General features: G+C 34.8%; 1 protein-coding gene across 1 annotated transcript in view; it reads left to right on the top strand.

The window, feature by feature from the left end:
* Positions 1 to 5,487, top strand: part of BCHE (butyrylcholinesterase) — a 66,535-nt gene extending 61,048 nt beyond the window's left edge. Inside the window, exon 4 of the mRNA XM_030330461.2 lies at positions 3,001 to 5,487. Coding sequence (XP_030186321.1) covers positions 3,001 to 3,125 — 125 coding nt within the window. The 3' untranslated portion in view covers positions 3,126 to 5,487. The remainder of the gene's footprint in view (positions 1 to 3,000) is intronic.
* Positions 5,488 to 23,395: the final 17,908 nt, after the last annotated feature.

The following is a 23,395-nucleotide window of genomic DNA, read 5'->3' as shown; positions in this document are numbered from 1 at the left end:
AGATATAGTTCACTCTAATCCCACACTCAGAATTATAAAAGGACAATAAATGTGTTTCTGATCTGTCTCATAAAGAATTATGCATTCCTTGGTAATTTTAGTAATTGAATAACAAATGGGAAAATAAGTAATGGGGACAAGAGAGATTTTCAATGAAATCTCAAAGTACATGAATCACTTTTTTTTATTATAATGATCAGAACAATTCAATATCCATTTTATTCTTTTCTTCTACCTTTACCTCCATTTACAATTTTGAGTCAACTCACCTCTCCTGTATTCTTTCTTACCTCCTTCAACTTGATTAAATAGACTCCACTCTGGTGAAATATGCTCACTCTTTTTTAATTGGCAAGACAAAAAGTAGGTTTATTAGTATTACTCTTTCTGTAAGGAAGAAAGCCTGACTCTTTCTTTTTCCAAGTGAGACAACAATGTGGACAAATCAAAGAGCATGAAAGTCCTGAAAAAGTTGTGTCAATATATTTATGAACTACTGGTATTGATCTAGCTGTACATGGATTCGATAAAGAGCAAAGTTAAGAATAAATTTTTGTAATAGGGCAGTAAATTCATTTTTGGAGCTCCCAATAGCTGTATCGAGCTTGATTTTATAATGTACATACCAGCTGATTTATCCTTCACAGTAACACTGCACAATAGTGAACACCAACCCCATTTACAGTTGGAAAACTAATTTGAAAAGTTAAGAATTCTTGCTATGTCAGAAATATAATAATAAGTGGTCAAGCTGGAATTTAACCCACATCAGTCCAAAGCCTAAATAATGTATTTTGTTTCACATTATAGTACCCTGTTAACTACAAGATGATAGATCTACATCTCACAGATGATCAATCTATAGCCACTTAAGTAGTATTCCAGTTTGGAGGAAGAGGAGAAGAGGAAGAAAAATAACTAATTTTGGTTTGATTTATGTCATGGATTCAAAATTTTTGTTATCTTTTTACTAAGGTGTATTCAGTTCTTCTGAGTTGTATTAGAAAAAAATCAAATGTTTCATATTTTATTGTCTCAGTCAATGTTCAGTATTATTAAAGAAAAAAATTATTAAGGTTTACAATGCATTTGTGCACTAAAAAGCAAAGTATAGTGTTTGATTATGATACATAAGGAAATAAGTTTATATTTATATGAATTAATGGATTTGGCAACATTCTATGTACAAGAAAAAAATTTAAATCTAAGACTTTTTTTCTGAGTATTAAAATTCATGGTGTAAGTGCTAGATTACCAATCATTTATTTCTTTTTTTTTTCATTTATTTCTTATAACAAAAATTTTGTTCTTTCTGAACTTTAGAGCCCTTATTTTGCATAACACTTAAAACAGCATTTAATTATAAAAAATATCATAGGAGTGGATCATTTGGCATGATATTTAATGTCTTTCACATCTAATGTTTTTTTAGAAAAGTTCTATTATTCACAAAATAATTACAGTCATTGACCTTTTAAAAGCCATTTTTAAAATGGGAAATTTTTGTATATATTCTCAAATATTTATCCAAAGTCCAAGCATTATGAACATTTCAAACTTAAATATATCTTAAATTACAGGGGATATTTTAATAGCTGTGTAAATGTTTTAAATATTTTGATTTTCATATAAACTAAAAATAAATCACTGAATGTGCTCCATTGTTAACAGTATGAATGAAACAAAGACACATTTTCATGTATAATGTAGTGAGATCATATGAACTGCCTTCTCCAAATTAATATCTTACAAAGTTATAATTAATTTCAAAAATTCCTAACTGAAAAGTATATAATTAAAACACTGTCAGTCTTTATTCTCAAGGTAACTGAAATAACTCAAAATGCTGTTTTTAATTCAATGACTATAGCATAGCATTCTAAGAGTTTAAAAAGTAAAACAACAAATGTGTAAAATACTTATAGATTAAATAACTTAAACCATCTTCTAGCTTTATCATATATATTAATATTAGGAGGGGCTTCTGGGTGGCTTAGTAGGTTAGGCATCTAACTTTGGCTCAGGTCATATCTCAAGGTTCATGAGTTTGAGCCCCGCATCAGGCTCTGTGTTGACAGCTCTGAGCCTTGAGCCTGCTTCAGATTCTGTGTCTCCGTCTCTCTCTGCCCCTCACCCACTCACACTCCTCTCTCTCTCTCTCTCTCAAAAATAAATAAACATTAAAAATTTTTAATATTAGGAACATATATACATAATTTCAGAAGTTTGTGTTCAGGAGTTTCTATTGCTCACAAACTTTATTCTTTAATGTAATAGATTTTCAAATAAATCAAGGTTTCAAGGTGCCTGTAGTACACATAGACTGTTTTTGGTTCATTGCCTCACATTATTCGTGACATAAACACTCCTTTCTCCTGACACATGCATACACTTTGCAAGCTACTGAAAAGCAGAGATTTTCTTAGTCATCTTTCTAATTTGTAAAGCAATTAATAAACTGCTTTCATGTAGTAGTTTCAATAAGCTGCTTTCAATGAGTAGGCATTGTTTGGAATTAAAATAACTCATATAGGGTGAGTGTAAAATCTTCATGGAATGTCAATTACAAAGTTACCCTTATGCATTAATAAATATATACAAATATTTTCATCAGAAATAATAGTCTGTTGTATCATATATAAGTGAAATGCATTAAATGAGATTTCTGTTATGCAGAGGGGTTCAAAAAAAGATAACATCTATATATATTCTTAGAAACTAAATATATGTTATGTAATATAATTTGACATAATATATCAATTCATGTTCACATTTTTATGATATATTCAATTCACATATATATTATTTGCATTTCCATGTAAAGTATACAATTTTATTAAAGCTTTTCAGGTAGTGAAAGAAGCTGATAATAAATAATGAAAAGTAAAAAATTACTGCACAGTGTACTTGGAGAAAATAGCATCTATAATCAAAATTATTTTTCAATTAATGTAAACAAATTAAAATTTAGATTAATACAACTTATTCCATGTTTTACAGGAAATATTGATGAAGCAGAACGAGAATGGAGAGCAGGATTCTATCGCTGGAACAATTACATGATGGACTGGAAAAATCAATTTAATGATTATACTAGCAAGAAAGAAAGCTGTGCAGGTCTCTAATTAATAGATTTACCCTTTATAGAATGTTCATTTTCCTATAGATCAAGGTAAAAATATCACTAGCTCTCTTACACACCATGTAAGAAAGCTATTATACTGCTGAAACAAAAATGCCAGAAGGATAATATCGATTCCTCACATCTTTCACTTAGTATTATACCTAGCATTTCAAAACCCAAATGGCTAGAATATGTTTAATTAAATTTCACAATATAAAGTTTGACAATTAATTTTATGCATATTAAAATGATTTGTAGCTTCAAACTCTCTTTCCTGAATAACCTTAAGAATTTTTTCTCTCAAAAAATACCTGTATTCTATTTTTAGTTGCATATGTATGTTTATGACCACTCATAAAAAAGGTATCTTTTTAAAATGAACTAGGTCTTGAGGGGCACCTAAGTGGCTCAGTCAGTTAAGCATCTGGGTTAGGAGAATTCTTGCCTGGACCCAGAAATATTAGGATTTTCAAAAGGAAATTGTTTAATTCCAGGAAAGAAATTGTTGTACTTTCTATAGACAAATGATAGTATTATTATAATTTAAAAAATTACAAAACTGCATTTACTAACTGGCATGGCAACTAAAGACATCCATGAATAAATTAATCGAGTAGTTCAGTAAAGAAGAGAAGTCAGAGACTTTAAGTTCCAGAAAAGGGCAGTGCAAGTTGATTGTGTTAATTAAGCATTGAAAACTGACACCCAGGATAGGACAAAGTGAGTTCGTAGATCTGTAGACTGTTGATTAAAGCATGTCTCATTGTTCATTGGCCATAAGGATGTTCATAGTTAGAGACAGTGTGGTTTTGCCATCCTCACTCAAGGTCATTCAGAGTTCAGGCTACCTTATCATCTTCAGCTGGTTAGAGGGAGTTATACAAGTCAAGTCAGTTTTGATAATCACTCCAGTGCTGCTGTAAATGGATATTTTTGCTTTATAGTTCTTCCTTCATCCTGTGATGGAAGGAAGGAAAGGAAAGGAAGGAAGGAAAAAAAAATACCACAAATAATAGGTGAATGAGCAGGCATTTCATTCCACACCACCATCTTTGTTTTGGGTGCCATTCTTCCATTATGTTTTTCTGAATCATTTGAGCCTCCTTTTGATGTAGAACCCTCTGAGATATGAAATGAGATGATGCCTGTTCAACATCATTAAAGACCCTTTAAAGATACTCTTGATGAGACCAATGATTAGGAAAACATGATTATGTTTATAGAATACCTGTAACCTGCCTTAAATGACATGCTCCAGTCATCTGAAAAGATCACGTAGATCACTTTGTCCTACCTTGGACAATCAATTGATTTGTTCTTGAATTTTATTGACACAAGCCTTGACTTACTCTGAAACTTTTACCTAAATGCAACAAGGAGAGTCAACCAGCACATAAACTCCTTCGTGTTTGCTCTGTAAATAAACTATTATGAATCCACTGTGTCTAGCACCATTGCCGGAAGTTAGGTTAAGGCTTTTGGAGAAAACACTGTGTAGCAGCGTCTATACAATTTCTCTTACTATGAATGCCATTTAAAAGGCAGTTTCAGTGCAGTATTTTAATCCAGGGACCCCAAGCCAAGGGAGAAACTTCTGCATAAAATAATGGAAACTAATTCTTCTGAATAGATCTTGCAGATTTACATTTCAGCAGGCTCATAGATGAAAAAAGTTTTGATTGTCTCAGATACTAACAGTACAGAAGTATTAAAACCTCAAAATGGCATAAACCCTTCCCAGAAGCAGAGTATGGGCAGATATTAGCATAAATTCACAAAGCCATGGAGGTTATCACCTAATTCTGGTGAAATTTTAAGGTACATTTTTCAAAAGTATGAGGGAAAATTATGTCTAAGGTCACAACTGAACAACTGGAATTATTCCAACCAGTATCACAAGACTCAGCTTGATCAATTATTTAAGTGAAAACATTATTTCTTGTGGTGTGGAACTCTCCACAAGATTTTGCATTATAAGGTTTATTACAAATTGATCATCATTTATGGTTTGGTATCCATGTAATACGTATAAGGATTAAGGTAACAAGTCACATACCTTAAAAAAATACCATTATAACTGATTTTGTTTCTCAAGTAAGTTGGCTGCTGAACATTATTAGCATGAAAGCAAGGTAATTAGTTTCTGACCAATCAGAAATTAAATTTCATGGATAAATCTTAACGTAGTTGCAGCTGTGACATTTTTAGCAGAATATTCAAATAAATGGGACCTTCCTGACATTGCTAAAGAAAGGACAGACTCATCAGCTAGTAAAATTCTTGTTGTGCCTGTAGCCTTACTGAATTGAGCAAAAGTATTCTCTTTACAAAGAGTTTGTTTTAAAATGAGGATGGTAAGAGTGGCGCTTGGGTGTCTCAGTTGGTTAAGTGTCCAACTTTGGCTCGGCTCATGATCTCATGGATCGTGAATTCGAGCTCCTTGTCAGGCTCTGTGCTGGCAGCTCAGATCCTGGAGCCTGCTTTGGGTTCTGTGTCTCCCTCTCTCTCTGCCCCAGTACCACTCACACTCTTTCTCTGTCTCTCTCAAAAATAAACATTTAAAAAAATTTTAAATGAGGATTGTAAGAAAAATAAGGCATATGTATTTTTAAACCAAACATACTTAATGTAAATGTAAACCAGCAATGCTATTTATCAATACAATCTCGGTAGAAACTTGAGACTGTTAAAGAACAAAGTGAACACCAGATTTTAAAATACACACACACAAGTAGGTACACACATACACACATACAGGACTATTCTATTCATGTCCAGCAGGTGGTCACATTGAAGAATTCCCTGAACAGTCCCAAGATAGGAGAAAAACAGGAGGTTTGGAATACAGACAGTCCCCTAATTATGATGGTTTGACTTACAATATTTTGACTTTACAATGGTACGAAACCAATAGGAATTAAGGAGAAACTGTACCTCAAATTTTGAATTTTGATATATTTTCCCAGGCTAGCAGTATCTGTACAATGCTCTTTTGTGACGCTGTACAGTGGCAGCGACCCGCAGGTCCCAGTCAGCCCCACAATCAGGGGGGTGAACATTTACAAAAATTCTGCACCCAGTCATTCTGTTTTTCACTTGCAGTACAGTATTCAATAAATTACATGAGATATTCAACACTTTATTATAAAATAAGCTTTCTGTTATGGAGTGCATGGGTGGCTCAGTCAGTGACTGACTCTTGATTTCGGCTCAGGTCATGGTCTCATGGGTTTGAGCCCCACATCGGGATCTGTGCTGGTGGCACAGGGCTTGCTTGGGATTCTCTCTCTTCCTCTCTGTGCCCCTCCCCTGCTCCTCCCCACCCCTCTCAAAATAAATAAATAAATACACACAAAAAATAAGCTTTCTGTTAGACAATTATAGTCAACTGTAGGCCAATGTAAATGCTCTGAGCACATTTAAGATGACCTAGACTAAGCTATGAACTTCAATAAATTAAGTGTTTTAAATACATTTTTGACTTATGATATTTTCAACTTAAAATGGGTTTACTGGGATGTAACCCCATGCATGGTAAGTCATGGAAGAGCAGTGTTAGAAAAGAAGAGTGCATGATGGTCATATGATGGCCATCTAATTATGCATTAGACGCTAACTGTGAAATGTATATTTTGTTAATACATATTTATTGTGTATTAGTATACAATTATAAAAATATTATGAAATTATATAATAGACAATATATCTTATATTAGGACCAATTCTGATGAAACACAATAGTCACTTTGACATACCATTGACAAGAGCTACTGTAATTGTAAAATATTTTACTTATAAATTTATTGAAGAGACTCATAACAGACCAATTATATTGTCAAATACTTTGTGAAGGATGTTGTCAATCAAAATGCAGGAAGGGCATTACAGGTTGTAGGGCATAGAAAAAGTAAAACTTTTATATAGCCAAGCCACAAATCTAATTCTATATCCCAATGTGAACAACATCTAAAATTACAATTTTCCTGAAAAGGAAGAAAGAAAAGGAAGGAACAAGGAAGGAAGGAGGTTAGGAAGGCAGGAAGGCAGGAAGGCAGGAAGGCAGGAAGGAAGGAAGGAAGGAAGGGAAGAAGGAAGTAGAAAAGGAAGGAATTCCTCAATTAGGCCATAGTTTCCATGAGTTCAGCTTACCTTGTTCTGTCTTATCCTTGGTCCAAAATCTCACCATTAGAGTTACCAATCAATGAGATAATAAAGCAATAGAAGTGGCATAGTTATATTAGAGGTGAATTTTAACACCAATAGCCATACACACCTAATACAACACTTACTTACCTCACCAAAGAAGTCTGGTTTCTTCTCTATGCATTGTCCATTTTCATAGAACTTTACAATTTACAAACCTACTTTAACCTTTTACAATTACCCTGAAAGTTGGAAAACCTGAATTCCCAAGGCAATTAACTGCCAATGTCTTGATGTTATGAGATTCATCACTGGATTCCCAACTAGGAACTGCATGCACAATGCCGCCACACTGTGTGGTGCTTGTTCACTCAGTGGATAAATGAGAGGATAAGAAACAGTGGAGGTGATGGGTCCCTGGGTGGCTCGGATGGTTAAACGTCCAACTCTTGATTTCTGTTCAGGTCATAATCTCACGATTAATGGGATCGAAGCCTGCATCATCAAGCAGACAGTGTGAAGCCTGCTTGAGATTCTCACTCTCTACCTCTCTCTCTATCTCTCCCTCACTTGTGCTCTTTCACTCTAAAAACAAGTTAATTTCTGTTACTTAAAAAAATTAATATTTATTTATTTTTGAAGGAGAGAGAGGCAGAGTATGAGCAGGAGAGGGGCAGAGAGAGACGGAGACACAGAATCTCAAGCAGGCTCAAGGCTCCAAGCTGTCAGCACAGAGCCTAACATAGGGCTCAAACTCACAAACTATGAGATCCTGACCTGAGCCGAAGTCGGCCACTTAACTGACTGAGCCACACCAGGTGCCCCTCAAAATGAATAAATAAATTTTTTAAGGAGCGTCTGGGTGGCCCAGTCCGTTGAACATCCCCACTTCCGCTCAGGTCATGATCTCTGAGTTTGTGAGTTCCAGCCCCAAGTCCAGCTCTGTGCTGACAGCTCCAAGCCTGGAGCTTGCTTTGAATTCTGTGTCTCCTTCTCTCTCTGCCCCTCCCTTACTCATGCTCTATCGCTCACTCTCGAAAATAAATAAACATTAAAAAAAAAAGACTAAAATAAATAAATAAATAAATAAACAAACAAACAAATAAATAAATATATATTTTTTTAAATGGAAGAAGAGAAGGAGGAGTATGACAGCCTCCGTTTGTAATCAAATTTATCCAAATGATCTATCACTTGAGCGTTTCAGGCTGGAAGAAGTGTGAGATAAGAAACTGGAGATAGATAGCTAGATAGGTAGATAAATTTTTTAGATAATTTTACATTGATATAGGGATGTTTAACTCAGCAGTTTTCAACCTATATCCTCAACAGCATGTTAGAATTCCTAGCTCTATGACTGTTGCCTGAACCTACCAGACCAATTGAACTAGAACCACTGAGAGTAGAGTCTAGATATCTATCTATCTATCTATCTATCTATCTATAGATAGATATTTTTTAGTTTCTCAGATGATTCTAATATTATCAGGCTGAGATACACTGATTTATTTTTTTCTATGATAACACTGTTTGTCTTGACAGGTTTAAGGACGATACTTTCTCTAGAGAAAAAATCATAGGTCTTAGATCAATAATTCCCAAGCTCTGTTACATATTAGAATTATCTCAAAAGTTATTTTGAAAAACTCCTAATATCTATATCACAGCCAATACCAATACTAATTAAATCACAATGTGAGGGTCAGAGCCAGGTACCAGCATTTCTTAATGGTTCCTGATTGGTCCTAATATGCATTAAAGGCTGGGAACTAATGGCCCATTCTAGATGGTCAATTTAAAGAACAGGGAGAGTATTCATATTGTGTTAATACTCAGAAGCAGAAAATATAAAACTTACAATTTCATGTGACAAAGAAGTGTATTCATTACTGATATCTGAGAAACTAATAGTTTTTCTTTGAACAAGGAACTGTAACAGAGATGACTGAATATGTGGAATAAATTTGGGGTGCATACTTTCTTCCTCTACACTAGAAATCATGTTTACCAATAAATATAGGATTGGGTAGAGATATGTTTGAAAAATAAGATGGGTAATTGAAATATATATAATATTTTATGGTGGTGTGTAATAGCAGTTATTACAGAAGATCATTGTTTGCATTGAGGCAACCCACATTGGCTCACTTGATAATAATTGAATATAATAATTTAGATTCAAGATAAGGAATCAGAATTTTAATCCTCATTTTCTAGTGTCCTTTTCACTTAAAAAGTGTTTTGACAGTCTTGAGAATTCTCAGAAATGCAAGTAGGTTTTCATTCTTGCCAGACTCATAAAGAGATGTTGTTAGGACTAAATACTTAATGATTATTAAACTAGGTAGGTGAGTATTAAGAGTCGTTTTTCATCTCAGAAGAATTAGCAGAAGCCTCTTGCTTGAGGCAATTACTGTATTACCTTGTTTCTCTGAAGCGAGACCTTCCATTCTAATTATTTTGATTTCCGTTAATAATTTAGGGAGAAGGGGGGGAACTTATTAAAAATGTCTCTGGAGGATAAACTATAAAAATGTATTTAATAATGTTAAGCATTCTAAAATCCTTAAAAATGAATACGCCAGAAAATGATATCTATTATCTATCTATCATCTACTTGTATCATCTCTCTAAAATTGCCACTCCCAACTTTAGCAAACATGGGCAGTGGTGACCAGTGGAATGGAACTAATAAATCTCATCTAACTTGAAATATAAATTCAAAGTCCTTGTTTAGAGGAAGATGGCCTTAATGGTCCCCTCAGCTCATCTAAAATTTAGACAGATTTCTTGCTGTCTATACCCCTTTAATCACCTGTTCCTTAGAGCATCTATATTAAAAATCTTGCAATTGTAAGTTTTTTCTCTGCTTTTTTGACATGTATGCAAATATCCCAGCCTTTTGCCAGTGTTAGTACTAGGAAATGCCTTTTTGAAGGACCTATATACTAGGGCTTCAAAATTAAACAGTAAAAGATAGAGTGGCTCTGTCTCCCAGTCCCTCCAACTTCACTGAGAGCCAAGTACCAAACACAGATGCCCTAACCAGAGATAAAAACATTTGCAGACTCAAGAATAACTCAGTGTGCTGAATGCCTACCATCAGTCAACCCTTCCCAAAAGTCCCCTCGTACTTTTCTGCCAACTCACCTCAGCACTTAAATACTCTTACTTCTTTAGTTTCACAGAGTTGAGTTCAGTCTCTATGACTGTAATAGTCTTGAATAAAGTCTCCCTTGCCTGTTTATTTTGTCCAATGCAACTTTTACTTTAACAGTCTAAACTAAAATCCAACACTTTTTTAAAGTGCCTGGGGCACAGTCACATTTCTACCAATTTTTTAAGCAGATAATAATTTGCATTTCTGTGTTAATCTCAAGTCTTTGGTGTCTTTCATTTTTAGCATTTCTTAATATTCTGGCATTTTTTCCCCTTCTATATCAAATTTAAGTTTTCATGTTCATACTGTTTTCCTATTAGAGTGGCCATGAGCAAATGGATTCTCTCATTTTGCATATATGATTTCTTTTATTTTTTTCTTCTCTCCTTTACTCTTTCTTTTTCCTTTTTATTAATGCAAAGGAATAACTATAGATCTTTGTGCTGTTGTCTAGAAGCCACTAGTGATATAAAGGATTACATTTACATCTGTAATGCATATTTCCATTATACTGCTAGGCCTTTGGGAACAGATGAAAAATAACATTTTCACAGAGAAAGATTTATCATGAAGTAATATAACTTAAGGAATCTTCACTTGCAAGGACTCCTCTGAAGGCACTATATGTAATTTTGTATTTGTAATTTCATATTATTTTTTTAAACAGGTTTACTAGAAAGATATGAGTTTTTGAGAGGAACACAACTTGGGTTAGCTTTGGTTTTTCACCATCAACAGAAATGAATCTTTAGTTTATAGTTCCACGCAGAAAACAACATTTTTAATCCAAAAGGATTCTTCTCCCACTGTTCTTAAAGATATTTCCCTGGTTTTCTTTAGCTTCAATGTGTTATCTTTGTTTTACAACATTGTAATATGCTAATTTTGGAGTTACTATCTTTGTGCAAGGTAATAAGTAAGTGAAAAACTCAAATGCTAACATCTGCTGTGGTATTTCAATTTTAAACCAAATGTGTGTATAATATTCTCTTCGGTAAGTGAATTAACATTTTCACAAAACCGTGAAAGATAAAATTTTAATAACCTCCCTTGGAGTTGTCCCTTTGAAGGCATGTGCAAAATATTAAGTTAGAATTCTAACAGAACACCATTCCTTCTTTAAGACTTTTGAAGCTTTCAAAGACAGAGGGTGAGTACCATGTCCCCTGTCTGCTTACCTGGTATTACAGTCAGTTACAGAGGCAACTATTTATTTATCTTGGAGTAGATTGAAGGCTACCAAGGAATGCATCAAATTCCAGAGCACCTAAACTTCTTGACCAATGGTTGGCACTGCTGCATAGAATTCCACTATTCCATATAAATTTTATATCACCTGGAAAACATTCTTTTTCTTTTCTTTTCTTTTCTTTTCTTTTCTTTTCTTTTCTTTTTTTTTTTTTTTTTGAGATAGAGAGAGCACAGGTGGGGGAGACAGGCAGTGGGAAGGAGAGACAGAATCTTAAACAGGCTCCATATTGAGCTCGGAGCAATCCCACCACCTTATGTTCATAACCTGAGTAGAAATCAAGAGTCAGATGCTCAACCAACTGAGCCTCTAAGCCTCTAAGGATGTCCTTTGATCATCTTTTAACTCTTTTAAACTGTGACTATCTTTTAGAAGAACAAAATTTAAACTATTATATACGGATGTCCTAACAAGAAGTATTTGATTTATCACATTACTATGATCATTGTCAATTTAAGTGAGTCTGGCTTGGACCCATGTAAAGAAATTTTGTAGTGGAATGTCTTGGAACATTTTCCCATTTAAGGTACTCCTACTAAACAAATTTTATTTTATTTTATTTTTGTTTTGTTTTATTTTATTTTTTAAGTTTATTTATTTTGAGAGAGACAGAGACAGTATGAGTGGGGGAGGGGCAGAGAGAGAAAGGGGGAGAGAAAATCCCTAGCAGGCTCCTCACTACCAGTGCAGAGCCCATTGCAGGGCCTGATCTCACAAAATTGTGAGATCATGACCTGAACAGAAAGCAAGAGTCAGAGGCTTAACCAATGGAGTCGCCCAGGCACCCCTAAACAAATTTTAAAGGTAGCTTTAGAAGAGGACTCCTTGCCATATAAAATGGCAGCTACCTTCATCTTCAAAAAGAACTTGATGATTGCATATCCATACACCAATTAATTATTCTCTCCTTTTCTGTCTTATTCATCTGTAAAAAATGTTAATAGCACAAGTCCTAATTTTAAAAATATTTGTTGGGGGTGCCTGGGTGATTCAGTCTGTTGAGCCCTTGATCCTTGATTTCAGCTCAAGTCATGATCCTAGGGTTGTGGGATCAAGACCCTCATTAGACTCCATGCTGAGTGTGGAGCCTGCTTACAACTCTCTCTCTCTCTCTCTGCTTTTGCCCCTCTCCCTCTTTCATGCTCTCTGTCTCTTAAAAACCAAAAAAAAAAAAGAAAAAAAAATTCTGTTTCTTAAAAAAATTAAAAACTAAAAATATATGTTTATTGAAAAAACTTAGAAAATATGAAAAAGTAAAAAAAAAAACAAAACAAAACTATACTCATACTGACCAAAGAGAATCTTTTTTTGTGGGGAGAGGGCATTCCATATGCATATATTCATGAATTATTATATATTACATACATAAAAATATATATGCTTACATGACATATATATTTCAAAATGTGTTTCAGAATATACTGGGATAAATTTTTTTTCACTATTTTTTCATTTAATGTGTTTATTGAAAAATATTAACAGCTGTTATTAGTTGTTATATATACTTTTAAGCCCAGGGGATATAGCAATGATCAAAAAAGAAAAAGCCTCTGCTCTTATGAAACTCACATTCTAGTGGTGTGAGATATACAATGAAACTGTAAATATACAGTTGTGTAATGTCAGACCCATGAACAAATTTTTGGCAGAGTAAGGAAATAGAGATTTATGGTGGGGCCTGGACAACAGGGGATATGTGAGCCAATCCTGAAAGAACTGAGGCAGCCAGCCATGCAAGTATCTGGGGGAACAATTCAGTGAAAAGGGACAAACATAAGGCTCTGGAAGACCTTCCCCTAACTCATGTGTTAAGGAAACAGCCAGGAGGCCTAACTCTTGGAGGAAATAAGAGAGGGTGGTAGGAGATGAAGTCAGGAAGTGACAGGGGCAGCTTGCAAGCCATTGCAGGGCTCTGAGCAGCTAAGTAATGCAGTCATGATCATACTTTAGTTCAGGTCACTCTGGTTCCTTGGAGGCTGGACTATACAAAGGCAAGTGTGGGTGCAGAGCAAGATGTTTAATTATTTGAGGCAAGAGAGGAGAATGTCTCCAGCTAGGTAGGAGCCACGGAGTGAGAGGTGTGATAGTTCTTATATCTCTAAACAACCGCCAATGGGATTTGCCAAAAGACAGGGAAAAATAAACAATGGATACAAGATCTTCTGCTTAAATAATTGGGTAAATAGATTTGCCATATTCTGAGACAGGGAAAGCTAAAGGTTCACCAGGTCTAAATAGAGACACAAGAGTTTGGTTCAGGGTGTGTTAACTTTCAGATGCCTATCAGGTATCTAAGAAAAAGAAAAAAACACGGTTCAGTGAGAGTTGACTTGAGAGGAGACGCCTAGATTAGAAATATAAATCAGGTTGTCTCCAGCATACAGATGGTATGCAAAGTCACAGGACTGAAGGAGAGTACCTAGAGACTGAGTGTAAATCTGGCCTGAGCAGAGAAGCACTCCAGCATGGAGATTTAATTTGATGTTTAAGTCTCTGTTAAGCTACAGTGCTTATTGCCAGACTTTTATAAAAAACTTCCCTCTTTTTAACTTTCTAACCTTGAATCATCTCCCATCCATCTGTAATGCAACAAAATTTTATCTTCAGGAAAACTAAATTGAGCTTTTTTAGAGCTGAGAAAATCTTCTGGTTGCCTTTGCAAATAAATGAGTATTTGGTTGAATTTGTAATACCACCATGTTTCCTCAACGCTGTAGAATTCTCTACAGAATGATAGTCTAAGAACAACTAGAATTTTGTTTCCATGTATGCAATCTGTATCTTGTGCTTGGAGGCTTACAAAATTTATATATACATGCATACATGCATACATACATCTAAATCACAGGCTAAATAATGGCCCCCCAAAAGACATCCACTTCCTAATCCCCAGTACTTATAAATGTTGCCTTATATTGCATTAAGGAATTTTGCAAAAATGATTAAATTGGAGATCAAGAGAGAGAGAGCGAGAACACTGGATAATCTAGGAGAGTGGTAAATGTAATCACATGCATGTATCATTGTAAGAGGAGGGAACGCTGACACTGAGAAGAGAAGGCAGTGTGACCACAGAGGCAGAGGCTGGAGTGATTCAGCCACAAGCCAAAGAATGCCAGCCGCCACCAGAAGCCAAAAGAGACAAAGAACAGATTCTTCCCTAGAGCCCATGGGGCAGGTGGCCTTGCTGTCACCTTGATTTTGACACAGTGAAACTGATCTCAAATTTCCTACCTCTTGAACTGTGACAGGATAAATTTGCATCGTTCAAGCCATCAAGTCAGTATTAATGGATTACGGCAGCCACAGGAAACAAATACATAGCCATCACAGTTCACCATGATAAATGTAAATATTATTTATCTAACATAATTTTCCCTAGGTTTTCAAAGGTATTTGCAACCTGCCAGTTGAAATATGTCTTTATCTGGTGAAAGTTTTCAGACACATGTCTTCGTTATTTTTATTCTGTCCACTCTGTCCTCACCAGCATGGTATGTGATACGTGGGTCTGATTACCTGGATCTGCCCCACTTCAGACCTACTTTCACTTTATTTTATTCCTCTCCTCAGAAATACTCTGATTTGAACACTTTCCCTCCAGTGCCTTTTTCTTCTCCAAGATTTGTCTTCTATAGCTAATCCATTATTTTTATCACCACCATTATTTTCATTAAATTTTATAACATGTGTTTTGCACCATACAGTTTTTCTTATTTCACCTTTTTCTTTCTTCATGATTTATTGTTATAATTTCATAAATGCAGAAACTCCCTTTGGTCTTTTAAAAACAGATTCTTTTATATTCATAAATATTCTAAAAATTCCTTATTTATTTACTAACAGAATTTCAAAAGCAGGTTGTTGTTGGATATAGTCATTTTTAGATGAATTATTTTTCCATAAGTCTATGCCAACACAGTATTATGTGATACAAATGTTGAGATTTGGGCAGAAATAGGTAAGTATTTCTAGTCTACTCCTTCAGACACAAACAAAAGGAGAGAAATTATCTTTAATAGAACTTTAATTTAACATGTGGAAATCTGACATCTGGTAGGGTCTATGGAGAAATTCTTGCGGTGGGTCCTGCCACAAAAGGGATATTTATCTGGGTTCCAGAGAGTTTCTTCTCTAAGATAGATGTGATAGACAGAAATTGCCTCAGCAATGTCCCACTCCAGTTTTCTTTTCATTTTACTTATTTGTCTTATTTTTCATTATTTCAGCCTTCCATGGCCCTGGGATTGCATGAGCATTTTCCTTCAGAGAACTGTTTACTCTTTGCCTGGCTCAGTTTTTAGAACTTGAAATATGATTAGTTTAAATGATAGAGTCCAAATGCTGCCGACCTGTAGAGGTAAAGTTTTAAAAAATCCTGAAAATGGAAAGCAATAGATAGGATGGAATTATGTGTGACACCAGGGCAGAAATTCCTGTGCTAGAAAAAGAAGAACAAAATTACATCCTCAAAAAGTGTAGGTAGACCAGTGTGTCAAAATCTTTTATCAGAAACGCAAGGAGGTATATAGCCCAAGAAAAGTAGGTGAAATAGTGATATCAGCTGGTGATCACAATATTGATATTAATTGTTCTGTAAAAAACAAAACAAAAATGTATGTCAACACCATCACATAGGAATATAAGATTATTTTTTTTTAATTTTTTTTAATGTTTATTTATTTTTGAGACAGAGAGAGACAGAGCATGAACGGGGGAGGGGCAGAGAGAGAGGGAGACACAGAATCTGAAGCAGGCTCCAGGCTCGGAGCTGTCAGCACAGAGCCCGACGTGGGGCTCGAACTCACAGACCGTGAGATCATGACCTGAGCCAAAGTCGGACGCTCAACCGACCAAGCCACCCAGGCGCCCCTATAAGATTATTTTTACTGAACACAGCAATTTTCAGTTTGAGTATCACGTCTACTAACGATTTTATTTCTCTGCAGTAGGTTCCATAGCTCTCAGAATATATTATATAATATGCTTATATGTTCAATAGCATTTGAGGACTCCGGTTATTTTTCATTGAGGTGTCCTTTTCAATTAAGAGTCAAGAGGCCTGATGCTGCTAACCTTGAGTTGGAATAAATCAACTCTTATTGCCCAGACATATTAAATCACCCAATTCTTCTTCTTCTTCTATCTTTTAAGATAGCCTTTGTCAATAAAGGCCAAGATGAACATTTGGGGACCATTAAGCCAAAAGATGTTAAATGCCATCATTAATAGCAAAATTTATTTTGAATATAATAATTTATTTCAGTGATAAACTAGGAAATACTGCTTTAATTTAATAATGTCCTCGGGCGCCTGGGTGACTCAGTCAGTTAAGCATCTGACTTCAGCTCAGGTCATGATCTCACGGTTCATGGGTTCAAGCCCCACGTGGGGCTCTGTGCTGACAGCTCCGAGTCTGGAGCCTGCTTCAGATTCTGTGGCTCCCTCTCTCTCTGCCCCTCCCCCATTCATACTCTGTCTCTCTCTGTCTCTCAAAAATAAACAAATGTTTACAAAAATTTTAAAAAATAATGTCCTAAGAAAAATTCCTGCCTCACAATAAAATTTTGGCAGATTATTGGTCCCAGAACTGAGTTCATTGAAATTAAGAAACAAGAACAGCGTTTACAGGAAAATGCTAGAATAAGATTAGATTTAAAAAATCTTAATGATAAAGCAAAAAATTATATGACCTCAAGTTCAAAGCAGAGGTGCAAGAATCCAAGGCAGATATGGTAGATAACAGAGAAAGACAGCACATGAGTTAGCAAAGCACAGGAAAGAAGTAAGAGAAAAAAAATAAAATCTCAGGTATAAAGCCCACATTAGGAGCAACACAAAAACTATCCCCACTGAAAACATGATAGGATTGAAAAAGAAGTGAAAAAAAAAAAAAAAAAAAAAGGAATGAAGGAGTAAAAAAAAAAAAGACAAAGGTTAATAGGAAAAAAATTTAAAAAGAGATCTAATACAATCAGCTTGCTAAGCTTGAGAACTAAAATAGGAGAAAAAAGAATTCACATAATCAAGAAATTTGTTAAGTACAACTTTTTGTCTATAGATTGAGAAAGGACACAATTTCTCAGCGGGGGTGGGGGTGGGGGAGAGTACTACACATATCCTAGGAATTCCACAAGACTTTTTAAAAAAAAATTTTTTTTATTAGATAGTTAAAAGCACAATTTAAATGTCCAATAACAGGAAAGTATTGAAGGTAATTTGGTTTATCCATAAAATGGAATACCATGCAGCAGTTAGATAGGAAATTTATGTGTGAATATGGAAAAATCTCCAAGATATTTTGGAATAAATCAATGTGCATAATATTATAGATGGATTATGATTTCTATTTAAAGATAATATGCATGGGATATCTGCTTGGATGTACTTAGATTATCTCTGGAAGCACATCTAAGAAGAGTAACAGTGAATGCTTCTAAGGAACTAGATGGCTGTGATAAAAATGTGGGACTGGGGTGGCACCTGGGTGGCTCAGTTGGTTAAGCATCTGACTGTTGGTTTCGGCTCAGGTCATTATCTTTTGGTTGGTAAGTTCAAGCCCTACATCGAGCTCTGTGCTAACAGTATGGGGCCTGCTTGGGATTCTCTCTCTCTCTCTCTCCCTCTCTCTCTCTCTCTCTCTCTCTCTCTCTGTCTCTCCCCTTATCTCTCTGCCCCTTACCCTCCCCTCAAAGCAAATAAGTTTTTTTTAAAAATATGGGACTGAGAATTATTTTGTATGTTCTTTGAGTGCCTTTTATACCTTGCATCATGTGCATATATTATCTATTCAAAACAAATAATAACATGTACTTTTAAAAAGGTAGCCAGTCTGTTGTTTAATTATTGTCAGGGGGAACAAAATGCAACCACAATAAATACCCATACTGTTCCTTTGGGCAGACATTGTTCAGCAATATAATGGAATGATGCTAAATAATTCCATCTGACCTGTTAATACCTTCTACTACTTAGAGCATCATTTTGCTATGGACTAATCCTGGAGGACTCCTGAAGGCAGTGCTAGTCAAAATTCTACACTGGGCAAGAGATTTACTAAAGTTCCTCAATATCTACAAATAACCAGTAACAACTGCCTTTAACATTTCCATGCCAAAAATGACTGTTCCATGCCCTGTGGCACAGAACTCTGGGATTTCAATCAGGGCATTGATTCTTTTACAAAAAAAAAAAAAAAAAAAAAAAAAAAAAAAAAAAAAAAAAAAAAAGCCCCAAAACTCCTTAAATAAAAATACAATTTATAGTTTTAATTTCCATAATGGAATGTTTAAATGGGCACTTACAGTTTGCTTCAATCAATATCAGAATGTATCTATATCCTATGTTGTTGGAATAGATAAAATGGTTGTGAGGCCTGCCTACCCCAAGCCGTTTCCTTCTCTGATAAGACGGAGGAAAAGTAACGCCAACATTTTGGCATAGTAACCAGACAGAATTCCTTTGATATTCATGTTATGCATACGTGCTCCCTTCATCCCATTTCTGTTGATAAATAAAAGGAAGGCAACAAAGGGAAAAATACGTGCCCAGATAGGTGCTTTGTCAGATAATCAGGTCTGTTGTCCGATTGAGATAAAGCTCATTCTTCCCAGAATTTCCACCATACTGCCTTCTGTAATTTCTGAATAAAGCAAATATGACTCATACACATAAGATATTATAGTTCACATTTTTTTGTTACACAACTTTCTTGATAAAGAAAGCAGTACATTGTCTCACATTCTGTTGCAATTTTCTTATTCCCATTTCCAACCACTCAGGGGTTTTACTTAGAAGAGCAGTGATAATGTACTTCTGGATGAGGTAGTTTCCATGGTCAGAAGTGCCCCTCTGCCCCGGCAAGTCAGTGATACCTACACCTGAGATGAAAATAACAAGAATGGGATTGTCATGCCAATATCTGAGAAAGAACATTCTAGGCTAGTGCAAAGACCTCAGGGCAAAAAATAAGCTTATTGTGTTTGAGGAAAAGATTGGAGTTTAGAAAAGATAGCACCTGCCACAAGAGATGAAGTTGAACCATGCAAGGTCTCCTGAATGTTAGGACTTTGCATTTTATTCTAGAATCTTCAGTGGACAGCTTTTTAGGAGGGAAAAAGGCAGAATAATGTGATTTTATTTCGATTTTAAAAGATCATTCTGTTGTGTGGCAAATGGATTCGGGGGAAAGGTAGTCCAAACAGAAGCAGGACGACCAATAACGAGTCTATTATAATAGTCCACGCAGGAAATGACTGTGGCTTGAAAGTGAATAATATTGGTGACGGTCCAGATAAGAAGACGGAATATGCTTTGAAGATGAAATTAAAGCTTTTTAATGTTTTGATATGGGGTGTGAAAGAAAAGAAAGACTGGAGAATGACTCTAAGATTTCAGATAGATTCACTGGGTTTACTATGGTGCAGTGAGATGGGGAAGCTCAGGAAGTGGAACAAGTTAACTAGTGTAATGTTCTGTTCTGGACATGGCCTATATTGAAAGCAGCCCCATACTCCTTAGGATAAATTACTGGATCTTCATGTCTGATCCAAGACTATCTCTCCAACCATATCTTTAGTTATTCCCAACAAACACAATAAATCCCATTTTCCAAAACAAACCATTTCCCTTTGTTCAAACTGACTACATCTGTGTACTTTCCTAATGAAGTACACATCCTGTAAGCCTTAAGTACATACATCAGTTTCTTTCTATTGTTTTCCTTGACCCTTTTCAAGCACAATTGCCTCTCCCCCAGCAGTACTACTTCCTTTATTCATACTTTTTAGTGGAAGGTGTCACACTGACATTCTCATCAACTCTACCATGAGTTCCTCAAGGGTGAGTCTATCTCCAATTCATATTAAGATTCCTGGAAACCAGCCAAGTGCATAAATTCTCACTAAAGACAAATTTTCAGATGCACTCATGCTGAAAAATGGCTCATGAGCAGTATTTTCATACATACATATAAATAGCAATCACTCTCTCCAGATATATCTTCAAGTTTGAAGGACAAAGGAGTATTTGGAAAATCAAAGGTTAAACTTGAAAAATTAACAGCAAAAATATGACCTTTTTAAAAAGACAATCTCTTTTTAAGTGTATTTTTATGTTTGCTGTAAAAACATTTCATTTTGGATTCGGAAGAAAAAGTGTCTTAATTTCTACTTTTTTTTTTTTTTTGGTAGTAAATATTGCATGAAGGAACACATTATTTCCATACTAAATTGACACATTTATAATTAAACCAAAATGGTTTCCTTACAAGTTGCAGATAGGGGTTAAGAACCTGACAGTGATTCAGGGACTAGGAAGCAATGATAGCAGTGAGTCTGGCTCACCATAGGACCCATTGCAGAGAAGGATGAGTGCCAGTTGAATGAGTATGTGCTCTCTCTTTGCTTCTTTTTACAACCGTGGGGGTCTGCCAAAAATCTGTAAATTGCTGGCCAGCAGGCAAAGCCAATCCAAGCACCTGTGTTGCAAAATGCAGCAATTGTGTGATTGTCATTACTGATCCATCTGTGAGGCTGGTACTTGCCACATGTCAGTTGACTCACATAAGGTGGGTTGGAAGAGAAATTCCATTAGATAAGGAAGACAGCAAAATTAATATATCATCTGTTCTTCTTTATGATTGAAAAAATGTAGCAAGCATGATGGAAAGTGAGAATTTTGTAAATGATTTGAACAGATTAGTAATGGCTATTACATGACAAATGGGAAACCTTTAATTCAAAAAGAAAAAAATAATATTATATAATTTTAGGAAGAAAGTCTTTACTTTCTCTAATGACTCACTGCACACAAATGGAGTACCAGAGTTGTTAGTCCAGAATAGAGGTAAAAGAATGATGTCTTACCAAAGACTATAAAGCACCAGGTAAGGTTCATTATCTTAGATTCTTAAATAACAAAATCTCATTTACCAAGGCTCAAAAAATCCAGACTTTGTGGTGTCAGAACCTGTCTAAGCTAAAGATAGGATTGCATTATCAATGAAAAAGGGCATAATAAAAATACCGATAATGTTAAAAATTATTCAAGGGAAAATGTTGAAACTTCTTTTGAGTATAAATGATTTTTGCAGTTTGCTCTGTAAATATGCTGGCAGTGTACAAATCAAAAGTAATGTACTAATAGAAATTATCTCTTACGCTGACTGGGCATATGGCATATACTGGATGAGGTGCTACTAGCATGTTATGTTACTTCTTTTAAAGTTGTTCAGGTTTAAGTACTAAGGCTCAAAGATGTTGCCTATCTTAACCATTCAACAAAATGACCTGTTTAATATTTCTTAAGATGAGTTTTATTTCCTTTATATGATTTTTATGGCACTATTCATGGTGATGCCTATTAGGCAGTACTTGATAAACACCTCAGTCCCCAAACTACTGAGAGAGTACAATCCAATAATATTGTATTATGAAATACATGTACAATATTGTAGTAGCTGAGAAAATCAATAGAACATAAAATACCCATGGAATAGGTCAATGAGAAATCTGAAGGGTAAAAACAAATATTTGTCATGATAAGGTGCAAGTGGGAAATGATAAATTTGGATTTTAAGAAGCTGAGTTTCTGGCCCGATCTATTAAATGACAAAGATAATACATACTTCCCATACATTTGCTTTAGTCTCTCCAAATTTTTAAAGTGCATTTATTAAAGCAAATTCTAGAGAAATGTACACCAAATATCTCTGAGTATTGAGGAAACAGATAATTTATATTTTCAGATTTTGCTCTTGTGGATTTCTGAAAGACATAATTATTCATTGTGGAATTAAAAACTTGAAAGGAATAACTAAGATGACCCATTGTAAACAGCAAGTATGGTACACACTGAACTTAGAAACTTCAAAGGTAAGTGGGGTTAAAGCAATGTAAAAGAGCATTGTGGAGGTAGTAGGAATAGAGATTTTTCTAGATTCTCAAATGCATAGAAATATTGAGAAGGAATTTTTTATATTATGAGGTGTCAAATCACTAGATGTTTATTTTTTCCAACATTTCATTATGATAATTTTAAACACACAGAAAAGCAGAAAGAATTTCAGAGTAAAAATTCACGTATACACTATGTCAGGGCTGAAATCAACATTTTATTATATTTGCTTTATCACATATCTATTCATCCATACTCATATACACATCCCTCTGGCCATTGACTCATCTATCTTATTTCTTGATGCATTTCAAGCAAAGTTATAGAATCAGTATATTCCCACAAAAACTTCAATGTGCATATTATTAACCAAAGCTCTAAATTTGTTTCTAGTACTTTTTTGTTGTTTTTGAGGTGAAATTTATTTACGATTAAATGCAGAAGTCCTTAATGCCCTTTCAATGAAATCTGAAAAATACATTTAGATGTCTATTTTTAAAGGGCATTGACTCATGGTAAGCCTATCTTCTTGTTATTATTTTCTCAATAACTTTCCAGATTGGTGGATTGAGGGCTACAAATGGAAATCAAATATACAACATTAATGAATTGTATTTTATGAGTACTTTCACTATTTATTAGAGTTTTAAGTTGCAAGCAACAAAAACCAACTCAACTAGATCTGGATCTTTTATGCCTAAATAGAAAATAAATTTATTGAAAATCTATTGAGTTTATTTATTTTAATTAAAAGCATAGAAAAAGCACTAGCAGGCTAGAAGAGCCAGGCTTTGAAACTAAAGGAAACACGGGGTCAAGGTAT

The sequence above is a fragment of the Lynx canadensis genome, chromosome C2 (assembly GCF_007474595.2).
Source record: "Lynx canadensis isolate LIC74 chromosome C2, mLynCan4.pri.v2, whole genome shotgun sequence".
Classification (NCBI taxonomy): domain Eukaryota; kingdom Metazoa; phylum Chordata; class Mammalia; order Carnivora; family Felidae; genus Lynx; species Lynx canadensis.
The sequence above is the reverse complement of the archived record's forward strand: the minus strand, read 5'-3'. Positions and strand labels throughout refer to the sequence as shown.